General features: G+C 41.5%; 1 protein-coding gene across 2 annotated transcripts in view; it reads left to right on the top strand.

Annotated features, from left to right (window-relative positions):
- LOC108411726 (FERM and PDZ domain-containing protein 1) overlaps positions 1 to 26,534 on the top strand; it is a 51,926-nt gene that overhangs the window by 749 nt on the left and 24,643 nt on the right. For both annotated transcript variants that reach the window (XM_017683440.2, XM_037533006.1), the window contains exons 2-3: positions 13,842 to 14,416; positions 26,265 to 26,369. In XM_017683440.2, coding sequence (XP_017538929.2) covers positions 26,269 to 26,369 — 101 coding nt within the window. In that variant the 5' untranslated portion in view covers positions 13,842 to 14,416; positions 26,265 to 26,268. The remainder of the gene's footprint in view (positions 1 to 13,841; positions 14,417 to 26,264; positions 26,370 to 26,534) is intronic.

Raw genomic sequence — 26,534 nt, 5'->3', positions numbered from 1 at the left:
AAGTATGCCAAAAACAGCAGACAAAAAATGGAGATACAAGGTTTTTTTCCGACAACAGTGATATACATGTTTACATATGTATATATGCATATATATGTGTAAATATATGTATAGAGAGAGAGACAGAGGGAGACTAATGTGTAGATTGAGAGAGAAAGGGAGAGATAAAGTAAAGTAAAAATAATTGAGAATGAAAAAGTGCAAGAGTGATAAGAAAGAGAGAGAGCAAGAAAGATAGGAGAGAGAGAGAGAGAGAGTGAGAGAGAGAGAGAGAAAGAGATTAAAGGGAATTAAGCATATGGCCTGTTCCACCTGTCCTGTTAAAGGTGAACTGTGGCTTGTTTCCTTCTGTCAAATGAAGAAAATAGAAACAGATTCACCCTCAACTGTAACTGCATCTATTCTGCATGTACTTTAATACACAAGGAGCTACCATTAATCCCACTGTGTGTAGCCGTATAATCCCGTTTTATAGCCTAGTTGCTTCTAAAACTGATACAGGAGCCTGAAGATGCATAGAAAAAAATAGTGTTCTCATTTTATATGCGTATATTTAAGAGTGGAAATTTGAGCTATAATAGATATTCACTCAAGTTTGAAACACTCGCAATCGCGGGATTCATCCGCTTGGGGAAGGTGAGCCGAACCACAGCCCACATTACAAAATGTTCTTCTGCACATTGTGTGGAATTACACATTTTCACCATAGAGGGCTCTATCCTAAATCTAAACACCTAAAAGAATCCTTAATTTATTGGTTAAAGACACTTGTGCTATTTCGAAATATTGCCTTCAATGATATAATAAAAGCTACAGTAGATACATGTGTCAGTATCACTAACACTGACATAATAAATAGTGATTCAAATGTTTTTGTTCCCCCTCTCTGGAAAGGGTGGCCTAGATATGAAAAAGAGACTGTAAATGTTCTCTGAATTCACGCTGAAGTTCCACCCCAACCACAGCATATTCAGCAAAAGAATTGGTACAAGAAATGGTCCACTCTTTATGTGTTCCACACTGATGTTTTTGGTCCAAATCCTAAATTTGTCTTGTATTGTGCCTCATTAACTAAACAATCCCGGCTGAAACACTCCTTATAACTTCAGCACGAGAGGGCGGAGTTAACTGCTATAGGCTGGAACATGTAAATGAGTTGATTTTTCATGACATCACAAACACAATGAAATCAAAGCAGGCTGTTTTCATATATGGACTAGGGAGTGAATGGTAGGGATGGGCAATGCTGCTAATTTTCTTTGTTATAATACAAAGTTGTTTCAAAGTGATACCAAGGCCAACATCATAATTCCAATAGCGATACTGAGACTTTTGACATGCGGAATTCTCAGTGATTTCTAAGGTGAAAACCAGTAAAAAAGTGGACATTAAAATTATATTTGAACGCATTTGCATTAGCATTACATAAACTGTCTGTTCAGGGAATAAATCCAAATGAACTACAATTACAGAGCATTCATTGAATCTCATGTGGCCGCCTGTGCCTGTAAGAGAACCAGAGTATCGAGTATCGATATTGGCATGTGAGGATCGATTTTCAAAAAGAAACATCAGGGTCTGAAGAATCTTTACCAGCTACATCAAACTCTTTCAAAAAAGTACGATTTTTGCCATGGTTTTCCAAGATATGGGCCCTTAAACGGGAATTCCAATGATTTTTTCCAAAATTTTCCTAATCTGAATTTGTTAAGATGTAAATTCATTCAAACTCTGATTGGTACTGTGGCAGATCTGATGCTACCTGCGCCAAATTTAGTCCCGCCCAACTCAAATCAAACATCAGAAACACGGAAAGAAAACATCAAAGAAAAAAGTCATTTCAAAAAATCTCTCAAGAAAAAAGATCAATATCATTCTTTCTCTGTCGCTTTAGAGCCAAAACATCACAAAATCTATAGATGATAGAAGAGAATCTGAAAAATGGGTAGGCTTTAGGGCTTTAACTGATAGCCCTGGATGTCAGTAATTATAATAGTAATAGGACTGGCAATAGAAAGCTATTCTCAGTTTGGGCTTTTACTTACTTAACTTTATAGTTTGCTTAGAATGGTAGCCTGGTAGGTCTGTAACACCTTCAGTAGTAGTTAAAGACCGAGTGATTTTGGGATAAATGCGTACATTTTGAAAGTTGACTGTGAACAGTTTGCAACATGACTGCATAACAAGTTACTACTACGAACCTAATATGAAACTTATCTGCTTGTCAGACTCAGAGGTAAGAAAACATTCACAGGTTCTCAGAGATAAATGGGTTAAAAAGCATTTTGTTGTGAGATCGTTTGTAGGTAAAGCTAAAATACTGGTTTATGATGTATTGTAGAGCTATTTTAGTGCTGCGGCTAATGCTAACACAATGTCCTGAATGGAACACCTGTAATAGAAGCTGGTTGAACCACATTATCATGTTTCTGCAGTGGCGTACACAAGCAGCGAGTGAGAGAAAGAGGCAGAGAATGTATCAGTCAGCCTTTTTAAACTGAGTATAATTCATTTATGCCGTTATTTTTAGCAGTAGCTGAATACTTTGAATACTTGATGCAGAGCGATTGTCAAGTAACCCAAATAACTCACACATAAATCCATGTGTGCTGTCCCAGGTTTAAAACATGACACATAAACAGCGGAACAGCAGCAGCGAATGTGTGCAGCCTGAGCTTGTGTGTAAATGGGGAGGAATTAACTATGTTGCTAAAGTTGTTGATCCAATTTATATTCATCTTATTATTATGTTTCTGCTGGATCTTTGTCTACTAACCTATCCCACAGTTTTAGAGATATCGACACCATTCTAACTCCGGAATGTTTGGTCTAATCAGGAATGGTGTGCTTATATACAGGTTTTTGATTGAACATATGCTTTTCATACTGTCATTGTTAAAAAAGAAACACTTTTTCCATTGAAATGGGAGCATAAAAGTCTGTGCAGCTTAAATCATGATACTACATGTTCATGTGAAACACCCAATTAACCATGTGAGACACCATAGCAACCACATAGCAAGTCCCTAGTAACCATGTTGAGTACCACAGCATCAACCAAGAAACCCTGAGGCAACCACCTGGGATAAGATTGCAACAACTTGGCAATGCCCTACTGACCACCTGAAATACCAAACCTTGTGGGATACCATAGCAACTGCCTAACAACACTCTAGCAACCACTTTGGAGACCAGAGCAATCACCTAGTAACACCCTAGCAACCATCTGGGATACAAAAGAAAACACCTGGCAACACCCTAGCTACCATCAAAGATACCATAGCGACTCCCTAGCACTCCCTAGCAACCACTGGGAATACCATAGCAGTGGCCTAGCAACACCCTAGCAAGCACTGGGAATGCCATAGCAACCACTAAGCAGCACCCTAGCAACCATCTGGGATACATTAGCAACCACCTAGCAACACCCTAGCAACCATCTGTGATACCATAGCAACCATCTAGCAACATCTTCGTAAGCATAAGCTGCACAATGTCTGTGCGTCTTCTGCAGCATATGCGCTTTTCTAGTTTTTATCTGATATTAAGTCAAAAGTTATAGTACAAAAAATAAAAATAAAACTTGTTACTAATTGTGAATGGCCTAATATTATTTAGCACCATCAGCTCAGTAACACTTCACTTCATAATATAGTTTTTCAAAATAAAAAAAATTGAACTTTTATTGTGAAAAATGTCTCAGTAAAATGACATAGTTGTCCATATTAATATCATGTAAAGCATGTATGCTTTATAAATGTTGATTTCAACATTCATGAACATGTTACGAAGCAATTATGTAGGATGTTATGAATGTGTTATGTAGACACCCTTCAAGTAAAGTGTTACGATCAGTTCTTAGTTAAGGCTAGAATAACAAACTATGCTAACTTAGTGGCTATTTTCTAATGCTAATGCTTCAGCCTTAAAATATGTAAAGTGGCATGTTGCTTTGTTATGGCAAAGTTTTAGGCTCTATCGTTATTAAATTAAATTAATTAAAATTAATGCACATCAGTGATGGTGAGGTCTGGACTCTGGGGTGGTCAGTCTATTGTTTTGAGAACACCAGCAGCTTCTTCATTCAATGAGTGCATCTTAATCTTTTCAGCAGTGTGCTTTACTTGTTGTAGAATTCATTTTTACTGAGTTGACCATGTTCTAGAGGCTACTGTATTATGTATTAACATTTATTTGTATTAATCAGCATGATGTCTTCAGAATCAATCAGAAACAAATCACCAACTCAAGATTTGTTATATGTCCCTAAATTTGCTCTGATCCTTCACCATGCTTTATAGATGGTTGTAGAAATGGTTCAAATAATCTTTGATTGCTTTGGTGGCATTCATACTGCCTTCAGTTACTCACAAAGACCTTAAATTTAAACTCTAAAGTACTGAACATTTCTAATGCATAGTTTCAGTGTTCTGGTGCAAATGTTCTTCTTTGTCTGTGTCCTTTTCTCAGTAAGAGCTTCTTGACAGTTATACATCGTTTCAGGTCCTTAGTACTAAGTTGTTATTTCACAGTGTAAGGATGGCCACTCTCCCTCAGGGTTGGTGTGGGTCACTGGGTGGAAGGCAAGATATACCCTGGACAGGTCACCATCGCAGGGCAGACAGACACAGACAGTCACTCACACTCAGGGGCAATTTAGCATGTCCAGTTGGCCTGACTGCGTGTCTTTGGACTGTGGGAGGAAACCCACGCAGACACGGGGAGAACATGCAAACTCCACACAGAGAGGACCCCGGTTACCCGGCCGGGGAATCGAACCCAGGCCCTCCTCACTGTGAGGCGACAGCGCTACCCACCACGCCACCATGCGGCCCATCTCTCTCAAAGATGAAAGTACAGTTTATTCGGGGGTGACAGTTTTGGTCCCATTTTCTCTGTCTTTGAGTCTGTTTTTGGACTCTGAGCAAATAAGGCCAGGTTGGGTAGTTGTCTGTGTGTATGTTCGTGTGTATTTGAAGGGAAACATATCAGATCAGCTTTTGTTGGAAAGACACAGCTGTAGCTGGTTGCTTGTAAGATTGGTAGGATGAAAGGGTTAAAGTAGCAGTACAGTGATGTTTATAACTGCTAACAAATTTAGAAAAGCTTAAATAACCATGCTTCCTGGGAGTTGAGTCTGGACATTGGGCCATGATGCTTTGCACATGCTTAGCCAGACTGTATTTAGTTACAAAAACAGTAAAAAAGCCTTTTGGTTGCATGTTTTGGTTGCATGTTAATGTTTTCATGTTATGTGAACGTTTGAGCAGGGTGGGTGGGTGCTGGGTTTGGGAGTATAAGTTACCATCAACCGGGTTTGTTTTCTGATTAATAACCCCAGGCGGGATTCTGAGAGCACATTCCCTCTTGGTAATGAGAGCAGTTTTTCTCTCCTGTACTCTGGCTGCCAAGTCAAGATAAAGCTGTGTTATGGGCATAAACTTTAAGTTGTCTATGCTACCCTGAGTACCCCCACACTACAGTGGTGTCAGAAGTGGGATTGGTAAGCAGCAGGGTCGCTGCTCTTGAACAAAGTGTGGACAACGTGGCATTAGGGCACGCTTTGGTTCCATGATGCTTTGCGCATGCTTAGGTCAGACTATATTTAGTTTCAAAAACAGTAAGGCAAGGCTTTCAGTTGTAAGTTCAAGTGTTTGTTAATGCACATTAATGTTTGCTGGTTATGTGAATTCTGATTCTGTGAATGTTTGAGCGGGTTGGGTAGGTGCTGGGTTTTGAGGGTGTGTTTTACCATCACATTACATCAGCTGGGTTTGTTTCCTGATTAATAGCCCCAGGTAGGATTCTGTGGCTGAGCACAGATTTCAAGGAGCATATTTCCCTCTTGGAAATAAAAGCAATTTCCCTCACTTGTATTTGCTTGTGCTTGACCACTATGGGCTTGAACTTCAAGTTGCCTATGTTTCTACTGTGTACCCCTCAAGATACATTATATTTAGCGCTGGAGGCTTTTGTTTAATTTATTGTACATTTTATTCTGCTTTTTATGACACTGAAAGATTAACTTGTAATTAGTGACTTTTGACTGGAACTAAAGGATGGTCTGCACAACAATGTATGTAACTGCCATTAAAATGTACTGCAATAAACTGCACACTGTACCACTAAGCCACACACCTTCTGCTAATGGCTAAAAGGGGCAGTTAGCGCCTTCATTAGTTTAATTAGCTCACAGGAAGAGAGGGCAGGGCAGCACTGTGGTGTATCTGATTATATGAAACTCAGTTCCTAATGGGACATGCTAATGGACAGATGAGTACTCATGACACTTCTCCTATGAAGAACAGAGGCAGCTTGCGAGTCAAAAACATGGTCAGTTGTAGTAAATAACTCAGCTAACTTACAAAATGAATCTGCATGCATTTTGATTTGCTAATTAAAAAACTAAAGTGCATAAGAAATGAAGGTTAATCAAGCCAGTTCAATAAATAAGTGATTCATTAATCATGAATAGCAAAGATATTACAGTAAAGTACAGGACAGTTTCATAAAATGCTCAAATGAAATGATTTGTTTTTCCATTAGCAGACAACTATGCATGCAGTGTTCTTCTACTTCAGCCCTCCTGCCTAGTAAACTAGCTAGACAGCTTTATAGGCCAAAGAAAACCAATTTGAGTTTATTTTAAAGTTGTTCGAAATTGTGACAAATGTAACATTTCCTACATTTCAAGTACCTACACTATATGGTCAAAGGTATGTGGACGCTTGACCATCACATCTGTATGAGCTCGTTGGACATTGCATCCCAAAATAATGGGCATTAGAATGGAGTTGCCCACTCCTCCTCTGCAGCCTCTCTTTTGGAAAGGCTTTCCAAAAAGAGTTTTGAACGTATCTGTAGGAACTTGTATCCATTCAAAGAAAACCCATTTTGGTTCCCTTTAAAGCTGTTGAAATTGTGACAAATGTAACATATCCTACATTTCAAATAATACAGGATATGGACAAAAGTATGTGGACACCTGACCCTCACACCTATATGAGCTTGTTGAACACTCTGTTCCAAAACAACTGGCATTTATGTGGTGTCACTCCTCCCCCTCCCCCCCATTGCAGCTATAACAGCCTCCATTCTTCTTGGAAGGTCATCATCCCTGACCAGCTCAGACCGTGGTTGGAGTGATCGGATTGCGATGTGTCTCCAGGGCACATTGAATACCATTCGCACCTGTGCTTAGCACCGTCCACTTATGTTCAGATCACCCAGGATGCATGTTCATGCCAAGTGTGAACGGGGCCAAAATGTTTAGCATTGCTCGTCAGATTTCACTTCATTCAGTTCTAAGAAAAAACGGAAGTGAATTGAACATTCTCTCGCTAACAACTGCCTAGAAGAATCATAATGGATATGGCCTTAAGCTAAAACATTGCTTATAGGTGGCTCAGACACGACTTAATCGGCCACTAAGACGGCCGCGGACTGTTTAACTGCCATGTAATCATTTACTTAAGCCTTGATTTGATTATTTCAGACTCTTGGCAGTTTTAAAATAAACTTCTACATCGCTTTGGCTATCAGACAGACTTGCTGTGTGTGAGAGGGTGTGTGTGTGATGTGGTGTAGATAATGTGATTGAATCACAGCCTCCTCAGGCCCGAACAACATACCACCAGTGCTGACCCTCACACACATCAGTTTGCCCTGCTGTTTTTGATTCTGGTATGCTGGTCAATCAGCATGACCATGTTGGGTGACCAGCACTAGGAGAGCACAAACCAGCTTGGTCTAACCTAGCCTGGCCTAGCTTAGCATAGACACAGCCACTTCATCACTGTCCTCTTTTCACCTCTCTTCATCCCCCATGCGCTCTTTTCCCCTTCTTCCCTGTCTATCTTTTCCTCGTCTGTCTCCCTCCCACACAAGAACATAAACAGAACAGAACCTTTCCTCTGCTGTTTCACAAACACTACTCACTCACTCCTTCTCTCTCTCTCTCTCTCTCTCTCTCTCTCTCTCTCTGTTTGCTGTTGTGTGAGTGGTGCAGCAGCATTATCTAGATGTATTATTTATGGCCAGGCACTCTGTAGGTCACCCTGTCCCTCTTTTTCTGTTTTTCTTTCTCTTTTCTTCTATGGAGAAGAGGATGGAAGCAGTGTTTCCCAAACCATTCCACTCAGGGATCGTCTGACAGTCCATGTTTTTGCTATGTACCAGCACTCAGTACCTCTGACTTTAGCAGCTATTCAATGAAGGGTTGTCACGAGAGCAGAATTTTGGCTTTGGAACAGATGCCAAGTGGTAGGCAATATGCTAAACATGCTGTTAATAATAAATTCTATAACAGCTCTGCTAGACAAAAAACAGCATATGTTGGTCTTTATTTGTCAAAGATGCCTAAGAAAGTGTTCAGACTTGACTGCTTTTAAGGATGAACTACTCTGCATTTGATTCATGAAACTTTTGTACAATATAGAGCACAAATAATGAATCAGCTTAAGTGCGTGAAATCAAGAGCAAGCCTACAGCACTTAATTACCATATCTTTTGCATGAAATGCCCTAATTCATGCAGATGTTTCAGCAGAGAGCCAATAAAACAGCATTCAGTTGTAAACAGTGCCCTGCTGCCCCGACTTCATAGTGCTAAAGTTACGATGATCTGAAAGACTAAAATGTGCAATAAACAAAACGTCTTTACTATTAGAAGTGAGTTTGATCAAACAAAGATTAAAATGATGAAGAACAAAACTGTCTGTGAAATTTGAGCGCATTTGTTTTATGGTCGGATTTGACTGTAGGCAACTTTGATGAATCAGAAGCAAACAGCATGACCAAGCTAGATGACCAAGTATACCAGCACCAGACCAAAGAATCTTTCTTCTGCAGGGAAATTTAAACATTTGGTTATAATGGTAAATTCTGTCACAATACAATTTACTAAGTTATATTATGTATGTTATATATATATATATATATATATATATATATATATATATATATGTGTGTGTGTGTGTGTGTGTGGTCAGTACTGCTTGTCATAAAAAATTATGTACATAATGCCAAAAGTGTGTAGAAACTGTGTGACCTTCATAGTGACAAGTAGCTGATTGGATGTCAGCCCCTTATGACATCATTTCATTTTTATCATTCTTGTTTACATTCGTCCACTTTTTCCTTTTTTAGCTTGTTTCTGCAAATGTTATATTTTTGCCATGTTGTACTCTCCTACTGATATTAAGTGTAGCATCACCTGATACCAGAACAGTACTTATTACTAGGATTAGTTAGGATTACAAATTAATTAGTGGATTAAAAATCCACTATAATTATATTTTTTACAGTTTACAGTAGATTTTGCAGTCTTTTTTACAGTAAAAATGCTGTAAAGTCCAAAGTTGCTGCAAATTAAGAATGAAAGGTAGAATTATTTATCATGTTTCAATTTTAATGAAACACTGAACTTTCAGTAATTAAGGGCCGTAGGCGGGACGCTGAATTATCCCGTCTACCTTACAGGAAACCTGCTAGCGAGAGGCTCCTATACCAGAGGCCCAGCCCCTTAACTGCTGGTCCCAGTGCTTTGGGAAGCACTGGGAAAGAGAGAGAAAGAAGGAGGAAGAAGACGCACATACTCCCACTCCCACTTACAGTCCTAGCACTTGCTAACTTTCATTCATTGTTTGCATCTAAAGCTGCATCTGGCTGCTTTTTAAAACTCTGCCCCTCCAGCACAACAAACACTTTTCGTGGCTTTTGCGTCCTGCTATTATGCAACTCCTAACCGAGTGGCGTCATTTGTTAAATGATTCACGGACGTTATTCCTGTACAGCCCTTGTTTTGATATATGGGGATTGCCATTTGAAGTTTCACATGAGAACAACTGCGAGGGGAAGTGAAACAGACAGAGACAGGGAGCACGTGTTTGGAAGGAGAGAAAAAGAGGGCTGTGAGAGACCCACGAGAAGGAGATCCAGGGCTATGTGAAAGAAAAGAGTGACGGAGGAAGAATAAAAGAGAGGAAGGAGAGAGGGAGTGCTGCATTCACTCTCTCTTTGCACAGGACACATTAATTATTCAACAGCACGGAGCAGAAAATGGGCAGAAGGGACTACACTAAGCCTGCCTGCTTTCTCTCTTCCCCCCTTCACTACCCAGCCTGCCGCACCAGTCTTCCCTTTTTCTTTATCTGCTTCTCTTTGCAGCTCTCACTGGGTAGTTTTCATTAACCAGCATTAACAGGTCATAGACCAATTACTGCACTTGACTGAGTCAGATTTGTTAAAGTGACCGCTGCATGGGTCCTGGTCAAGAGAAAAAAATAGCAAGACCAATATGCAATACATGCTGGTTTAAGTTGGTCTAGGCTGGTTTATGCTGGTCTGGTGCTGGTTTACCTGGTCACCCACCCATGGTCACACTGGTTGACAAGCATACCAACAACTAAAACACAACATGCTATAAATTGTACTAATAAATCCAGCGAAACACTTAATAAAGACTGTAAGGCGTTATTCATCTTACATCTTGGTCACTAGGAAGCAACCTGAACTATATCCTGCTACAGAATACAAACTAGCTTGCTAGCTAGAGGTTTCTTTCCTAGAGTCTTCTGTGATGCTAACAGTTGGTTATGCTAACAGTTACTTCTTCAGCACAGTAATTCCTCTAATTTTATCGTTCTACCTGCACGTTTTTGAAAATGTTTGCATGCTGCTTGTTTACATTTCTAACTTAAAGAAGCTAGCTAGCAAAGCATTTCTGTCAATTGACTAGCAGCAGTCACTGAAAAGTGTTCCCTCAGGTTTATATTGAAAAGAGGGGGGCTGAACGGATGCGAAGCGTAACGGTGAGCGAGGTGGTGGATGCATATGCGGAGATTAGAGACTTTTATCCAGGGCAAATCCAGGGTCATAGTCTAGACAGTCCAGGTTCAAACATCCAACACGGAGAGCAGGAGGGACAGACGTGACAGACAAACCAGAATCAAACAAGTACGACCAAACAGCCAAACAACAAATAAGATCCAAACATCTTAACAGTACAAACAGAGCAGTAAACAACACAAACCAAGGCCAACACAGGGCTCAAATACACGAGGGCTAACAAAGGATCACGAGACACAGGTGGAAACACAGGTGGGAACAATCAGGGGTGGAGTCACGAAACAAGGGGCCGGACTAAAAACCAAAACAAAAACACATGGGCTAAACCAGAACACATGGACAGGACTGGGAGGGGCCAATCGTGACACGAAGAGACTCTTCGGCACCAGAATGTGTGTTTGGTCTGTAAAACTCTCCTCTGCAGGTGTCTTATTATCTTGTGTCCTTATGTTATGCTAGCTGATGCCAACAGTTATTACTAACCATTCAAACTGCATTTTATCCGCAAGATTTTGATAATGTTAGGAATTGATCCGTATAGATCATTTGTCAGAGCATTTGCATTAATCACTGCACAGTAGTTGGCCTCAAGTTTAGAATAAAAAGAGCAAGACTGAGAGGTGGGCAGAGAAGTGACTGGGCTTGACATCTGATGGTGAATGAAATGATGTGTAGTCGTCTTGTAAATCTTTTCCCATTCCAATGAAAAGAGCTCAGGAGAGCAGCGTTTGCAGGAATAATGTATTCATGCAGGATGAGTTTTTGCCTTGTAGGTATTGATCATTATGTCAGTACAACATATTAAGAATGACTGTACACCTGCTCATTCATACAATAATCTAATCAGCCAATCAGGTGGCAGCAGTGCAGTGCATAAAATCATGCAGATACTGGCCGCCAGATTCGAGTAACGTTCACATCAACCGTCAGAATAGGGAAAATGTGTTTTCAGTGATTTTGACTGTTGGTGCCAAGCAGGCTGGTTTGAATATTCCTATAACTGCTGATCCCTTGAGATTTTGACACACATCCATCTGTAAAGCGTACTCAGATTGGTGTGAGTGAGTGACAGTTCAGGCTGATAGAAATGCTGCATTAGCTCTGTACAGAGTGGATATTATTGAGCAGAAAAGCAGAATGCACAATATATTGAACCCTGAGGTGAATGGGCTACAACAGCAAAAGACCTTGCTGAGTTCCACTCTTTTAACAGAAATCTGAGGCAGCAGTGGGCACAGGCTCACCAAAACTGGACAATCGAGGCCTGGAAAAACATAACCTGGTCTGATGAGTCTCAATATCTGCTCAATATCTCACATTCAGGGTCAGAATTTGGTGCAAATGGCAAGAATCAACATTGATTCATTCTATTGGTGCCATGGACCCAACCTGCCTTTTTGTCAATGGTCCAGGCTGGTGGAGGTGGTGTACTGGTATGAGGAATGTTTTCTTGGCACACTTTGAGCCTGCTGATACCAATCAATCATTGCTTGAATGCCATAGCTTTTTGCGTACTATTGCTGACCATGTGCATTCTTTAAGGGGCACAATTTACCATCTTCTACTGGCTACTTTCAGCATGATAATGTCACAAAGCAAAAGTCATCTCAAACTGGTTTCATGAACATGTCAGTGTTTTTCAGTGGCCTTCAGTCACCGGACCGGATCTAAATGTAGTAGAAATCCTTTTATGATGTGGTAGAGTAGAAAATTCACAGCAGGTAAGTGATCAGCAGGAATTGTCAACAGGGACCACAGTCTCAGAGGAATGTTTCCAACATCCTGTGAAATCCATGCCATAACAAACTGAGGCTGTTTTGAGAGCAAAGGAAGGCCCTACCCTGTATTAGTGTAGTGTTCCTAATGAAATGCTTTTGCGGGACATACAAGTAGCTGTTTGTGTATATGCTAAGGACAATAGACATTCTGTTGTAAACTCCTACAAGCAGCTGTTTGTGCCATTGATATGGACACAAGAAACACCTAATTGAATTGGACATCTGCTGTCTGTGCGATCACGTTGGTACGCTCTGCAGTTAAGGAAGAAGTAACTAAAATATAACGAAAATAACCGAAATTAAAGATAGAAAATAAAATATGCTACAGTCTCTAGATACCTTCTGATACCTTCTCTCTCTCGCTGGGGCCATTTTCTTGTCCTTCCCTCTTGTAAGCATTCAAAAAAATTAAACTGTATAGTCCTGTCCACACTTAATGTTTCTGAGAATGCAGAAAAGTCTAACTCCCAGTTAAGAGGAGCAAGTTAGTAAAGAATCAGCGTCAACGCATTGGCATTATTGGTTTATCTCAGGGTTAGAACACAAAGAGCATCGCTGAGTAGACCGGGCTGGATTGTGACTGAAATCACAGATTCTCTAGGGTGAAATTTTAAACCATAAATCTCCCCTCCTCCTTCTGTCTGAGTGCACCTTCTTATCCCGTCCCATTTTGTCGCTCACTTAAAATGATCTCTTCCTCCCTAAAGCCCTGTATCCTGTTTGAATGCTCTGTCCTGTCTGTCCGCGCATAAAACAACACAAATACTCTCTATTATGCTTGCTTGGCTCAGTGCTTTTGTTGCAGTACGCGGCCCTATTTGAGCATGTAAATAAGCCTCAGTGGCTCTAATGCTAATGAAAGGCAGTGGCCATTTGGGAAACCTTTCAACATCAAACATGTACACATTTAGAGGTGTTAATGTGCCATAGTTGATTTCCTCTCATTAATTTGATTAAATAACAATTTTGTCATTATGTAGCAGTGTCCCCTGCTGAAAAGAACAGCACAGACCAGCTCGATTTCGATGCTGGTCTAAACTGGTGTAGGCTGGTTCATGCTTCTCTGGTGGTGGTCATGCTGGGTGACCAGCATACCAACATTGATAACATATGCTGCTTTTGCTGGTGATCAGGCTTGCTGATCTATGCTGATCATCCTAGCAGGTCATTTGTTTAATTGTGTAACATGCTTTATTTTTTTATTCTTTTTTGTCAGGACTGAAACCACTGAAAACCGCCTCCATTGGAAGTGACCAAGACATTAGCGAGGACACTGATGGCCATAAGAAGACAAGAACATCCTTGGATATTATTCCTAATGGATCTGAATGCCTATTCGACAGAAAGTGGAGAAATGTACCGCTGCAAAGACAAAATGCATCTGGTGAGCTACTGAAATCAATCAAGGAAGGATAAGATCATTCACTACAGTGGAGGTTAGTGGGGATTAAGTGGATGGCCAGTCGGAGGGGAATAATCAAAAGAAGCCGGCTTCTCAAACCAACAAACATGCAGTGATGTACTGCTGGCAGTCTGCTGAGCTTCAGGACATGCCCCAGACCAAACTACTGAATAACATCAGAGCTGTGTAGTGGTTATTAGACTGAAGTGCTGAAATGGTCCAGCTTTCTATTGTACTTTGCGGACTGAAGTGCTGATGTGACAGCTGTAGGACGAGCAGCGGACTGGACTCTGTTACTAATGGATACAGAAGGACATCGAGCTGATGGTGCAGAGCAAGGCACATTTCCTCTCTGATGGAGCCCTGACACATACTCAACACACTCTGGGGTAAGCGTGTGTGTGTGTGTGTGTGTGTGTGTGTGTGTGTGTGTGTGTGTGTGTGTGTGTGTGTGTGTGTGCACAACAGTGAATGTGTGAGCCGCTATGATCGGCTCAGGGTCTGTGACGCAGTAACACTCCCTAACAGCATAATCCAATTACTTTACCCTTCCACAACCCCAGGGTCGCCTGGCTGCCGCTGCTTCTTTTAGTCTGAGTATGTGAAACAACTATTAAAGAAATAGTTGGACTAAATAAATGATAAAAAAAGACATGTTGGGTGTTTAAATTTTGATTCTTTAGTTTTGAACTAGAGATCTGAGGCTAATGTAACTAACAAGTAATAGAAGCTTCAAACTGTGTTAGGGTGTCAAGTAATCTCATCCAGACCTGCTTGTTTGTTTCTAACATTGTTTAACATGGACAACAATACAGACACAAATTCAGGCCCTGCGACTGTTTTTAGCTGTCCCTTTGTTTTGATGAAGTAGAGCGCTGTTTCTAAGCTTCTGTCTAAGCTCATTTGAAAGCAACTGCGAGTATTAGAACATCTCCTCTGGAGTCTATTGGGAGTTTCACAGAGCCTTTCATTGGTTTGCTGTAATTACAATACTTCAGCTTAAAGAACAGCCATTCAGGAGGAGTGTCCACCTTCCCAAGGTCCTATGTACGTAGGGTTCTATGTTCCCTAGGATTCTACCTTCCAAGAGACCTATGCTACTCAGGGTTCTATGTCCTCTGGGGTTTCTCCTTCCTAGGGATCAATGCTCCAAGGTCACTATGTTCTGGGTTGCCTATATTACCTGGGCCCTAAGTTCCCTGGGGTTCTACAGTCCCAGCGACCTACTTTCCTGGGGTTCTGTGTTGCGAGGGGTTTGTGTTCCCCAAAATCTTATGCTCAACTCTTTAAATCAAGCAAACAAGCAAAGTTTATTTGTATAGCGCTTTTTACAACAGGTGTTGTCACAAAGAAGCTTTACAGAACAATCAGGAAAGAAAAAGAAAAAGGAAAGAGAAAATCCGGGTCCAAGCACCCATGAGCGAGCCAGGGGTGACCGTGGCAAGGAAAAACTCTCTAAGAGCAAGAGGAAGAAACCTTGGGAGGAACCAAGACTCAGAAGGGGAAGCTGAGCCTGTATTTCAGCACAGCTTGCAGTGGTTATTTCATGTAGAATGTCCACACTAATGAAGAACCTCAGGCTTTACATTTGGCAGAAAACCTTTTATCTGTTTCCTCCTCCTGCCTGTTGACTGCAGTGTTTACCTGCATTTCAGGCACCATTCTTATCTAGCTGACTGCTGCCCACAGTGCCAACTAATGTATTTATCAGTTGACTAATCTATGCAACCTCTAATAGGACCACAGGTATACAGGGCCCTGTAAGTATAGGGCTGTTTCCTAAATGACGGAGGGGGAACACTGGGCCTGGGGAACATATGGCCCTGCAAAAATATTACTATTTACTAGAAATATCAGTAAGAAAATCAAGGGTCTTGTGCACATAGGGCCCTGGGAACATAGGGTCTTGGGAAAATAGGACACTGAGAACACAGGGCCCTAGGAAAATATGGCACAGGAAACATAGGGTGCTGGGAACATAGGTTGTTGGGAACATTTGGTGTTGGGAACATAGGGTGCTGGGGACATATGGTGCTGGAAACATAGATTGTTGGAAACATAGGGTGCTGGGAACATAGATTGTTTGGGAACATAGGGTGCTGGGAACATAGATAGTTGGAAACATAGGGTGCTGGGAACATAGATTGTTGGAAACATAGGGTGCTGGGAACATAGATTGTTTGGGAACATAGGGTGCTGGGAACATAGATAGTTGGGAACATAGGGTGCTGGGAACATAGGGTGCTGGGAACATAGATAGTTGGGAACATAGGGTGCTGGGAACATAGATTGTTGGAAACATAGGGTGCTGGGAACATAGATTGTTGGGAACATAGGGTGCTGGGAACATAGATTGTTGGAAACATAGGGTGCTGGGAACATAGATTGTTGGAAACATAGGGTGCTGGGAACATAGATTGTTTGGGAACATAGGGTGCTGGGAACATAGATAGTTGGGAACATAGGGTGCTGGGAACATAGATTGTTGGAAACATAGGGTGCTGGGAACATAGATTGTTGGGAACATAGGGTGCTGGGAACATAGATTGTTGGGAACATAGGGTGCTGGGAACATAGATTGTTGGAAACATAGGGTGCTGGGAACATAGATTGTTGGGAACATAGGGTGCTGGGAACATATGGTGTTGGGAACATAGGGTGCTGGGAACATAGATTGTTGGGAACATAGGGTGCTGGGAACATATGGTGTTGGGAACATAGGGTGCTGGGGACATATGGTGCTGGGAACATAGATTGTTGGGAACATAGAGTGCTGGGAACATAGATTGTTGGGAACATATGGTGCTGGGAACATAGATTGTTGGAAACATATGGTGCTGGGAACATAGATTGTTGGGAACATAGGGTGCTGGGAACATAGATTCTTGGGAACATAGGGTGCTGGGAACCTAGATTGTTGGGAACATAGGGTGCTGGGAACATATGGTGTTGGGAACATAGGGTGCTGGGGACATAGATTGTTGGGAACATAGAGTGCTGGGAACATAGATTGTTGGAAACATAGGGTGCTGGGAACATAGATTGTTGGGAACATAGATTGTTGGGAACATAGGGTGCTGGGAACATAGATTGTTGGGAACATAGAGTGCTGGGAACATAGATTGTTGGGAACATAGGGTGCTGGGAACATAGATTGTTGGAAACATATGGTGCTGGGAACATAGATTGTTGGAAACATAGGGTGCTGGGAACATAGATTGTTGGGAACATAGGGTGCTGGGAACATAGATTGTTGGGAACATAGGGTGCTGGGAACATAGATTGTAGGGAACATAGGGTGCTGGTAACATATGGTGTTGGGAACATAGGGTGCTGGGCACATATGGTGCTGGGAACATAGATTGTTGGGAACATTTGGTGTTGGGAACATAGATTGTTGGAAACATAGGGTGCTGGGCACATATGGTGCTGGGAACATAGATTGTTGGGAACATAGGGTGCTGGGAACATAGATTGTTGGGAACATAGGGTGCTGGGAACATAGATTGTTGGGAACATAGGGTGCTGGGAACATAGATTGTTGGGAACATAGGGTGCTGGGAACATAGATTGTTGGGAACATAGGGTGCTGGGAACATAGATTGTAGGGAACATAGGGTGCTGGTAACATATGGTGTTGGGAACATAGGGTGCTGGGCACATATGGTGCTGGGAACATAGATTGTTGGGAACATTTGGTGTTGGGAACATAGATTGTTGGAAACATAGGGTGCTGGGCACATATGGTGCTGGGAACATAGATTGTTGGGAACATAGGGTGCTGGGAACATAGATTGTTGGAAACATAGGGTGCTGGGAACATAGATTGTTGGGAACATAGGGTGCTGGGAACATAGATTGTTGGGAACATAGGGTGCTGGGAACATAGATTGTTGGGAACATAGGGTGCTGGGAACATAGATTGTTGGAAACATAGGGTGCTGGGAACATAGATTGTTGGGAACATAGGGTGCTGGGAACATAGATTGTAGGGAACATAGGGTGCTGGTAACATATGGTGTTGGGAACATAGGGTGCTGGGCACATATGGTGTTGGGAACATAGGGTGCTGGGCACATATGGTGCTGGGAACATAGATTGTTGGGAACATTTGGTGTTGGGAACATAGATTGTTGGAAACATAGGGTGCTGGGCACATATGGTGCTGGGAACATAGATTGTTGGAAACATAGGGTGCTGGGAACATAGATTGTTGGGAACATAGGGTGCTGGGAACATAGATTGTTGGAAACATAGGGTGCTGGGAACATAGATTGTTGGGAACATAGGGTGCTGGGAACATAGATTGTAGGGAACATAGGGTGCTGGTAACATATGGTGTTGGGAACATAGGGTGCTGGGCACATATGGTGCTGGGAACATAGATTGTTGGGAACATTTGGTGTTGGGAACATAGATTGTTGGAAACATATGGTGTTGGGAACATAGGGTGCTGGGGACATAGATTGTTGGGAACATAGAGTGCTGGGAACATAGATTGTTGGAAACATAGGGTGCTGGGAACATAGATTGTTGGGAACATAGATTGTTGGGAACATAGGGTGCTGGGAACATAGATTGTTGGGAACATAGAGTGCTGGGAACATAGATTGTTGGGAACATAGGGTGCTGGGAACATAGATTGTTGGAAACATATGGTGCTGGGAACATAGATTGTTGGAAACATAGGGTGCTGGGAACATAGATTGTTGGGAACATAGGGTGCTGGGAACATAGATTGTTGGGAACATAGGGTGCTGGGAACATAGATTGTAGGGAACATAGGGTGCTGGTAACATATGGTGTTGGGAACATAGGGTGCTGGGCACATATGGTGCTGGGAACATAGATTGTTGGGAACATTTGGTGTTGGGAACATAGATTGTTGGAAACATAGGGTGCTGGGCACATATGGTGCTGGGAACATAGATTGTTGGGAACATAGGGTGCTGGGAACATAGATTGTTGGAAACATAGGGTGCTGGGAACATAGATTGTTGGGAACATAGGGTGCTGGGAACATAGATTGTTGGAAACATAGGGTGCTGGGAACATAGATTGTTGGGAACATAGGGTGCTGGGAACATAGATTGTTGGGAACATAGGGTGCTGGTAACATATGGTGTTGGGAACATAGGGTGCTGGGCACATATGGTGCTGGGAACATAGATTGTTGGGAACATTTGGTGTTGGGAACATAGATTGTTGGAAACATAGGGTGCTGGGCACATATGGTGCTGGGAACATAGATTGTTGGGAACATAGGGTGCTGGGAACATAGATTGTTGGAAACATAGGGTGCTGGGAACATAGATTGTTGGGAACATAGGGTGCTGGGAACATAGATTGTTGGAAACATAGGGTGCTGGGAACATAGATTGTTGGGAACATAGGGTGCTGGGAACATAGATTGTTGGAAACATAGGGTGCTGGGAACATAGATTGTTGGGAACATAGGGTGCTGGGAACATAGATTGTAGGGAACATAGGGTGCTGGTAACATATGGTGTTGGGAACATAGGGTGCTGGGCACATATGGTGCTGGGAACATAGATTGTTGGGAACATTTGGTGTTGGGAACATAGATTGTTGGAAACATAGGGTGCTGGGCACATATGGTGCTGGGAACATAGATTGTTGGGAACATTTGGTGTTGGGAACATAGATTGTTGGAAACATAGGGTGCTGGGCACATATGGTGCTGGGAACATAGATTGTTGGGAACATTTGGTGCTGGGAACATAGATTGTTGGGAACATAGGGTGCTGGGAACATAGGGTGCTGGGAACATATGGTGTTGGGAACATAGGGTGCTGGGAACATATGGTGTTGGGAACATATGGTGTTGGGAGTATTTATTTCTTACTCAAGCAGTGAATGAATGGTAGACACCACGTATCATCTTCAATGGTTGGCAGTTCCCAGTAGCGCTAACCCAGGCGATTGAGCAAAGCCATTAGATCTCAGAGATAGCACAAGCTAGTTCTCTTTCAGACCATTTTACAGAGCAGCCAAGGCATAAAAGGGAATTAAACCTCACTTTGGGGCCCTCTAATCTGATTGAGAGAGGGGAGAGGAAGCAAGAATGAAGAGGAAGAGAAGGAGGGAGAGAAAGAGAATGAGAGGCAGACAGATAGCGAGAGGCTCAGACAGCTACAGATGGAACGAAGGCTGCTGTTAATTGTTAACTACACTAAATGGAGTTTCCTCTATCATGTCCCTAACCGAACTTTAAAATCTTTTTATTGAGCCAGAGAATTACAGACTTACAGTTTAATCCCTGTTAAAACAAGTGTGCATGCACTTACTGTGAACCCCCATAGTTCACATGCTGTATACTGCTAGCGTTTAAGAGCCAGCATCAATAAAAGCTTTAAGTGGGCCTATACAAGTCTGCCCTGCTAAATGCAGGATGTAAGCTATCTCTGAACCGAAGTGATTCTCTGGAGTTAAAGGAATACACCAGCATTTTTCAACCTGCGTCCGTGTTATACGGTGGATTAATGCAATAATTCTGATGCTTTTCCTTGTACACTTAAAAATCAACTCTTTACCTGAACGTGAACTTTCGAAACAAGAAAATTACGTTGAGTCAACATAATTTACTGAAATTGGCTAAATTCAATCTGTCTCACTTCCAAATCAGCTTATTTAAGGTCGTTGAAGTGGCTGATTTACTGATGTTGGTTTACCTTGTGTTGATTTAACTTATTTGTAATTTAACCTTATTGGTAGTGACCGTAAGCCTGAGGGAAGATATAGACAACTCTGAGATGGTAGGTAACACAAGGGGAAATATACACCAAATAGATGGAGCCAGGAGCCAATTAAAAAAAAAAATTCCTTGTAGTCAAAACAATTGAGTTATGTTGCATATAACCCATTTTAAGGACAATAAACCTGGTTATGTGTCTTGTGATGCCAGGCTACTGGGTAGAAATCCACATGAGATGTGGAAAAAAGACAATTCATTCTGTTTTTTGACTTGATTGACTTTGGCTCATTTACTATTCGGGATTATTGCGTTCTTTAAATTCTATTTCTTTCAGTACAATTGAAAAATGGGTCAGTTCAAATAATATTAGCTTGGTTTGTTGTCTTAACATGTGCAATGGCCAGCCCTACATTTTTATCTGTGTACTTAGGAAAGAAGTAACATGCTTCTAAGAAAAGCCAATGGGCATTGGCTTCAGAGAGCGAGGGCATAAAACAGATTAGGAGTTTTAGGATTTTGAATTTGTTTTCTGTGAAAGCTGTCACTGCATTATGGCTATTCAAAATCATTAGACTCTCTGCCAAGCTCGGCCTTAATAATTAGGAATAATTAGGAAATCAACACACATTAGGTTGTATTTTGTCTCATTAACTGTGTGAGTAGCCTAGTTTTCCCATTAGCGTGGGTTTAGTAGAGACAGAGTGTTATGTTTAATGTATGCATTTTAAGTGAGAACCGAGATGCAAGAGAGAAAAAGAGACCAGAAAAGAGAGAGATGCTGTTCTTACTGTTCTTCCAAGTTGTACTTGAGGCCATTTCTCTCTGTCTCTCTGTCTCTCTCATGTTTACTCCCCGGTTTGATTTGATTTGCTATTGCTTACATCACCACTTGCTTATCTTTCTATATGTAAAAAAAACAGCTGAAAATAAATGTGTAAATAAATCATTTAATCATGTAAACAGGGTAGCTAGAGTCAAATCCAGTCCATAAGTAGTTTCTTTAAGTCTTCCATAGACAGTACTAGCAGGTTCAGGAAGAATGGAGATGATGCAAAACAACAAATAGTAGAAAAATTATGTCTTGGATACCAAGAAATGGGCCTCCTAGTAACCACCTGGAAGACCTGGTGGACTAACACAACTATCCCCATGAGATAAACAGCACATTCATCTTTGAAAGAGAGGAGAAAATCAAACTCCACTCTTGATTCAGATCTGAAAACAACCACAGCTGTTTCTGTCCATCCTTCCACAGAGAGAAAACAACTCAGTGCTATGAGTCTGAAAGGACGTGTAGCTGGCAAGAAGCTTCATAAGTAGAAAAAAGCGACAACATTTGAACCTTGCATGGTGAAATGGTTCTATAGATTCTTGTGACAGCAGAAGAATCCTTTTTGGTGTTATATAGAACCATTTAGAACCATGCACAATACATTCACGGCATTTGGCCGACGCTCTTATCCAGAGCGACTTACAATTTGATAATTTTTTCACAAGTAGGCCAAGGTGGTGTTAGGAGTCTTGCCCAAGGACTCTTATTGGTATAGTGTAGGGGGCTTACCCTGGTCAGGGATTGAACCCTAGTCTACAGCGTAGAAGGCAGAGGTGTTACCCACTACACTAACCAACCACTACAACACATACTCTATCAATATGGAGACCCATTTTGACATGCAGAGAACATTAAGCATGCAAATGGTTCTACATAGAACTATATAGAATCTAAATAGAGCGATTCTCTTGACCAAACAAGTCTTGGAGAAACCATCCTTTTTAAGAGCGTAGTTGCGGCGCTGGCTGTGAGACAGAAAGAGAGGGAGTGAAAGAGAGGACAGAGAAGAGATGGCCTTGTATAGCTCTGCTTTAAGGAGATGATCAGAGGAAGGGATTTGAGGATTTCTGATCACCTCTTTGTTACCTGGAAGAGCTACGAACAACAAGCCTGTTCACGTGGTTTGAGCTCCGAACACAGTCATGCAGCAGAGCAGCGCTCAGTCAGCTGATGCGTTTCATTGTGGAAAGATTACAGTAAAGACAATAGAACAGACTCTTAATCCAGAATAGAGGTGAATGTTTATGAGGATAGTGAGGATAGTGAGCACAAAGACACTGAATAATTGTATACGCTCATTTGCATGTGCTATTAGAATTTCATTACTGACATACATTATATTGTCAGAAGTATAATTTTAATATAAGTTTAATATGATGTCGGCCCACCCTTTGCAGCTATAACAGCTTCAACTCTTTTGGGATACCAAAAAGGTTTAGGAGTGTGTTTATGGGAATTTCTGACCGTTCTTCCAGAAGGCCTGGCTCACAGTCTCCGCTCTAATTCATCCCAAAGGTGTTCTATGGGGTTGAGGTCAGGACTCTGTGCAGGCCAGTCAAGTTCTTCCACACCAAACTGGCTCATCCGTGTCTTTATGGACCTGCTTTGTGCACTGGTGCGCAGTCATGTTGGAACAGGAAGGGGCCGTCCCCAAACTGTTCCCACAAAGTTGGGAGCGTGAAATTGTCCAAAATCTCTTGGTGCTGAAGCTTTAAGAGTTCCTTTCACTGGAACTAAGGGGCCGAGCCCAACTCCTGAAAAACACCCCCACACCATGATCCCCCCTCCACCAAACTTTACACTCGGCACAATGCAGTCAGACAAGTACCGTCTCCTGGGAACTGCCGAACCCAGACTCATCCATCAGATTGCCAGATGGAGAAGCGTGATTCGTCACTCCAGAGGACACGTCTCCACTGCTCTAGAGTCCAGTGGTGGCACCTTTATCAGCACTGCGTTCAACGCTTGGTGATGTAAGGCTTGGATGCAGCTGCTTGGCTTTGGAAACCCATTCCATGAAGCTCTCAATAAACATGAACAACACTATGGACAAAATTCAGACCTCAAGATGTTACTACTTCTTCCATTTTTATAGATTACAACTGTGGTGTGCAGTAATTCAGGTATGCAGTTTGCACAGTGCCAAATAGCAGACATAGCCCTCTATTACTTGTTAGTCTTTTAGCTGTAAAATGTCTTGGCCGATCAGTTACATTTGAAATGAAAGGAAATAGTGAAATAGTTTACTGATTTACAGTACTGTGTGTGAGAAACCTTTCATTTCTTTTCATTTCTAGTCAAAACAGCCATAAAGTACAAGATAATCATTTTTCAGGAGATGTTTCTCAGGAGATTAAACATAACACAAGATAATCCTCTTACATAAGGAAGAGTAAAATCAAGGGAAAATAAGGGAAAAAACAGGAGTTTACAGAACTAGAGTTAAAATCATCCTAACAACCACCTGGAAGACCTGGTAGACCCCCCCATCCCACAAAACATCATGCTCTAGATTCAGATCTGAAAACATCCACAGGTGTTTTTGTCCTTCCTTCCACTGTGAGAAGACAACTTGGTACTATGAGTCTGAGAGGATGTGTAGCTGTCAAGATGCTCTTACTGAGAAAAGAACAAAGAAGCTGCTGGTGTTTTCAGAACAATGCACTGACCACCCCAGAGTCCAGACTTCAGTATGACTTAATGTGTTTTGGGATTACTTGGATTGTGCAAAGTGCAACCAACTTCTAAGACTGAACATTAGAGGTGTGGAACAATGTATAAACTCAACACATTAAATACTGACTAAAATAATACTACATGAAGTTGTTGAGTATTTTTTATTAAATATGTCATCTGTTTTTTTCCACATGTTGGTTCATTTCTGGGTTTTGATAGTAAGACAATTGATGATAATAGTCCTGTTGATGTTAACAATGCTTCTACAGATACTGATAATAATATGCTGCTAATATCACCAACATCAGTTATGAAAGTACTAACAAAGACTTGATATTGACCACTGAAACTGTAAATGCCTTCTGTGACGGTGATAAATGTGTGACTGATAATGGTAATGATGCTGGCGGCAGGGAGACAGATGGGATGGATGTTGCAGGCCAGATTTAGTGAAACCTGAGAACGCAATAAGGCCGTGAGTCATGATCTGTAGGGATTTCTCCCTCTGCTCCCCCCCTCTCTCTCTTTATCTCTCTCTCTCGCTTTCCCTCTGCCTTGGGGCACCACGCTGTCTCTGTCTTGCCCTACTGGGATGTGTGTGATAGGCCCAGTGTGCGTTATCCCCATCAGGAAGCAATTTGCTGTACCGCAGCATTGTGTATTGTATTGTATATTATAGCCACACATCCTGCGGGAAACACTAATTACATGGATGGCCACTCATTGGACTCGGTGGGACCCATTTCAGTGCAGCATCGCACAAAACCACTTGCTTATAGAGCCATTTTTCATCAAGACATCAATGCCCTTTATGAGACCTGAGGAAACGCCCAAATATCCAAAAGCTTAAAGGAATAGTTTGGTGAAAAATCACATTTGTACATTTTAATCCCTTTATCTCAAATGTATTAGCTCAGCCAAAACATGTTGGCTTCTTGATACTTCCTCTTTTTTCAGAACATATGCTGTTTTTTGGGCCCATAAATGGTCCAGCCAGGCTTTCTTAACTGCCTCAAATGTGTGCTAGTGTGCGTTCGCACTGGTACGAGTGGATCAGACACAGCGGCGCTGCTGGAGTATCCAAAATTATTCAATTATAATTGTTTGTCATGCTAACTAATCGCTGTTTTACAGTTGAATGCATGCATATGTTGTAGGTTACCTTATACAGTTCTGTCTTTCTGAGATTCTCATGTTTGACCTGTAGAGAGGGCAGCTGAAAGAAGGCCTGTCTACATGAAATGTTTTTTCTTAATATTATACACTAAGAAAGGTGATTTAATTCAATTTACTCAATTCAAACAGATCATTTTCTCAAGAATGGCTAAAATACGTCAACGTTTCATTTGTTACATCAGCACAGTTTTGCCTTTCAGTTTACTTTTGGCAATAATTTGGTTAATGTAGTATTTTATTCATGTGGAAATGATGGAAAGAGAAAAAGAGAAAAAAAGTATGCATCACTTGTTATGTAATTTGAATACAGTAACTTTACTTTATTTAAAGTTTTTTTTAGCAATGTTCTAATAATGTGCAATTATTTTTTTGCCTCTTTTTTTTTTTTTTTTTTACGTTACCCCCCCGTTTCACTTTGCGTTTGTGTGTTTTTTGATTCTTAGTGATGCACATGACATGTTTTGCCAGGAATAATAATTAAGCTACATTCAAAACAAGTTAAAGGAACATATCAGGACAATTTTCTGCAGTTATATTGTGACTCCACCTGTTCCCCCCAAAAAACAAAGTGGCAAATTTTGAGAAAACCCACAGCAAAATCAAGCGTCTTAGTCCTCAACAATCACTAAAGCCACAAGATCCAGATGGGACTGTTAAGTATACAACAAACTACATCCATAAACAAGAGCACTGGACTGAACCTGATGCTTCCAGCTAATTCAGTTGCAGAGTTGACGTCTTATTAACGCAGTAATGCTGCTCACTCTATAGTATGTTAAATTAGACAATGGTCCATAATACTCTACTTAACCTTTGACCTCTCTGTGTGTTTATGTAGCTAAATGGAGGAGCGGGACCGCAGCCGCTCTCCGTCACGTAGGACCAGCAGAGTGGAGCAGGTGGTGGGACGCTGGCTACGTCGCTCCAGAGACTCCACCAGCAGGTACGTTTGTGTACATTGGCAGGATCATTGCAGACTAGGCCTGGGTGATATCTAGAAACATTAAACATGATATTTCCTTGTTAAAAAATCAGGATCATTAACTGAATCGTAAGGAGACCAAACTGAATTACATTTACAGTCAAACATACCCAGCCGTTACCATGT

This window comes from Pygocentrus nattereri, chromosome 22 (genome assembly GCF_015220715.1).
Source record: "Pygocentrus nattereri isolate fPygNat1 chromosome 22, fPygNat1.pri, whole genome shotgun sequence".
Taxonomy (NCBI): domain Eukaryota; kingdom Metazoa; phylum Chordata; class Actinopteri; order Characiformes; family Serrasalmidae; genus Pygocentrus; species Pygocentrus nattereri.
This window is presented reverse-complemented; position numbering and strand designations above follow the sequence as displayed.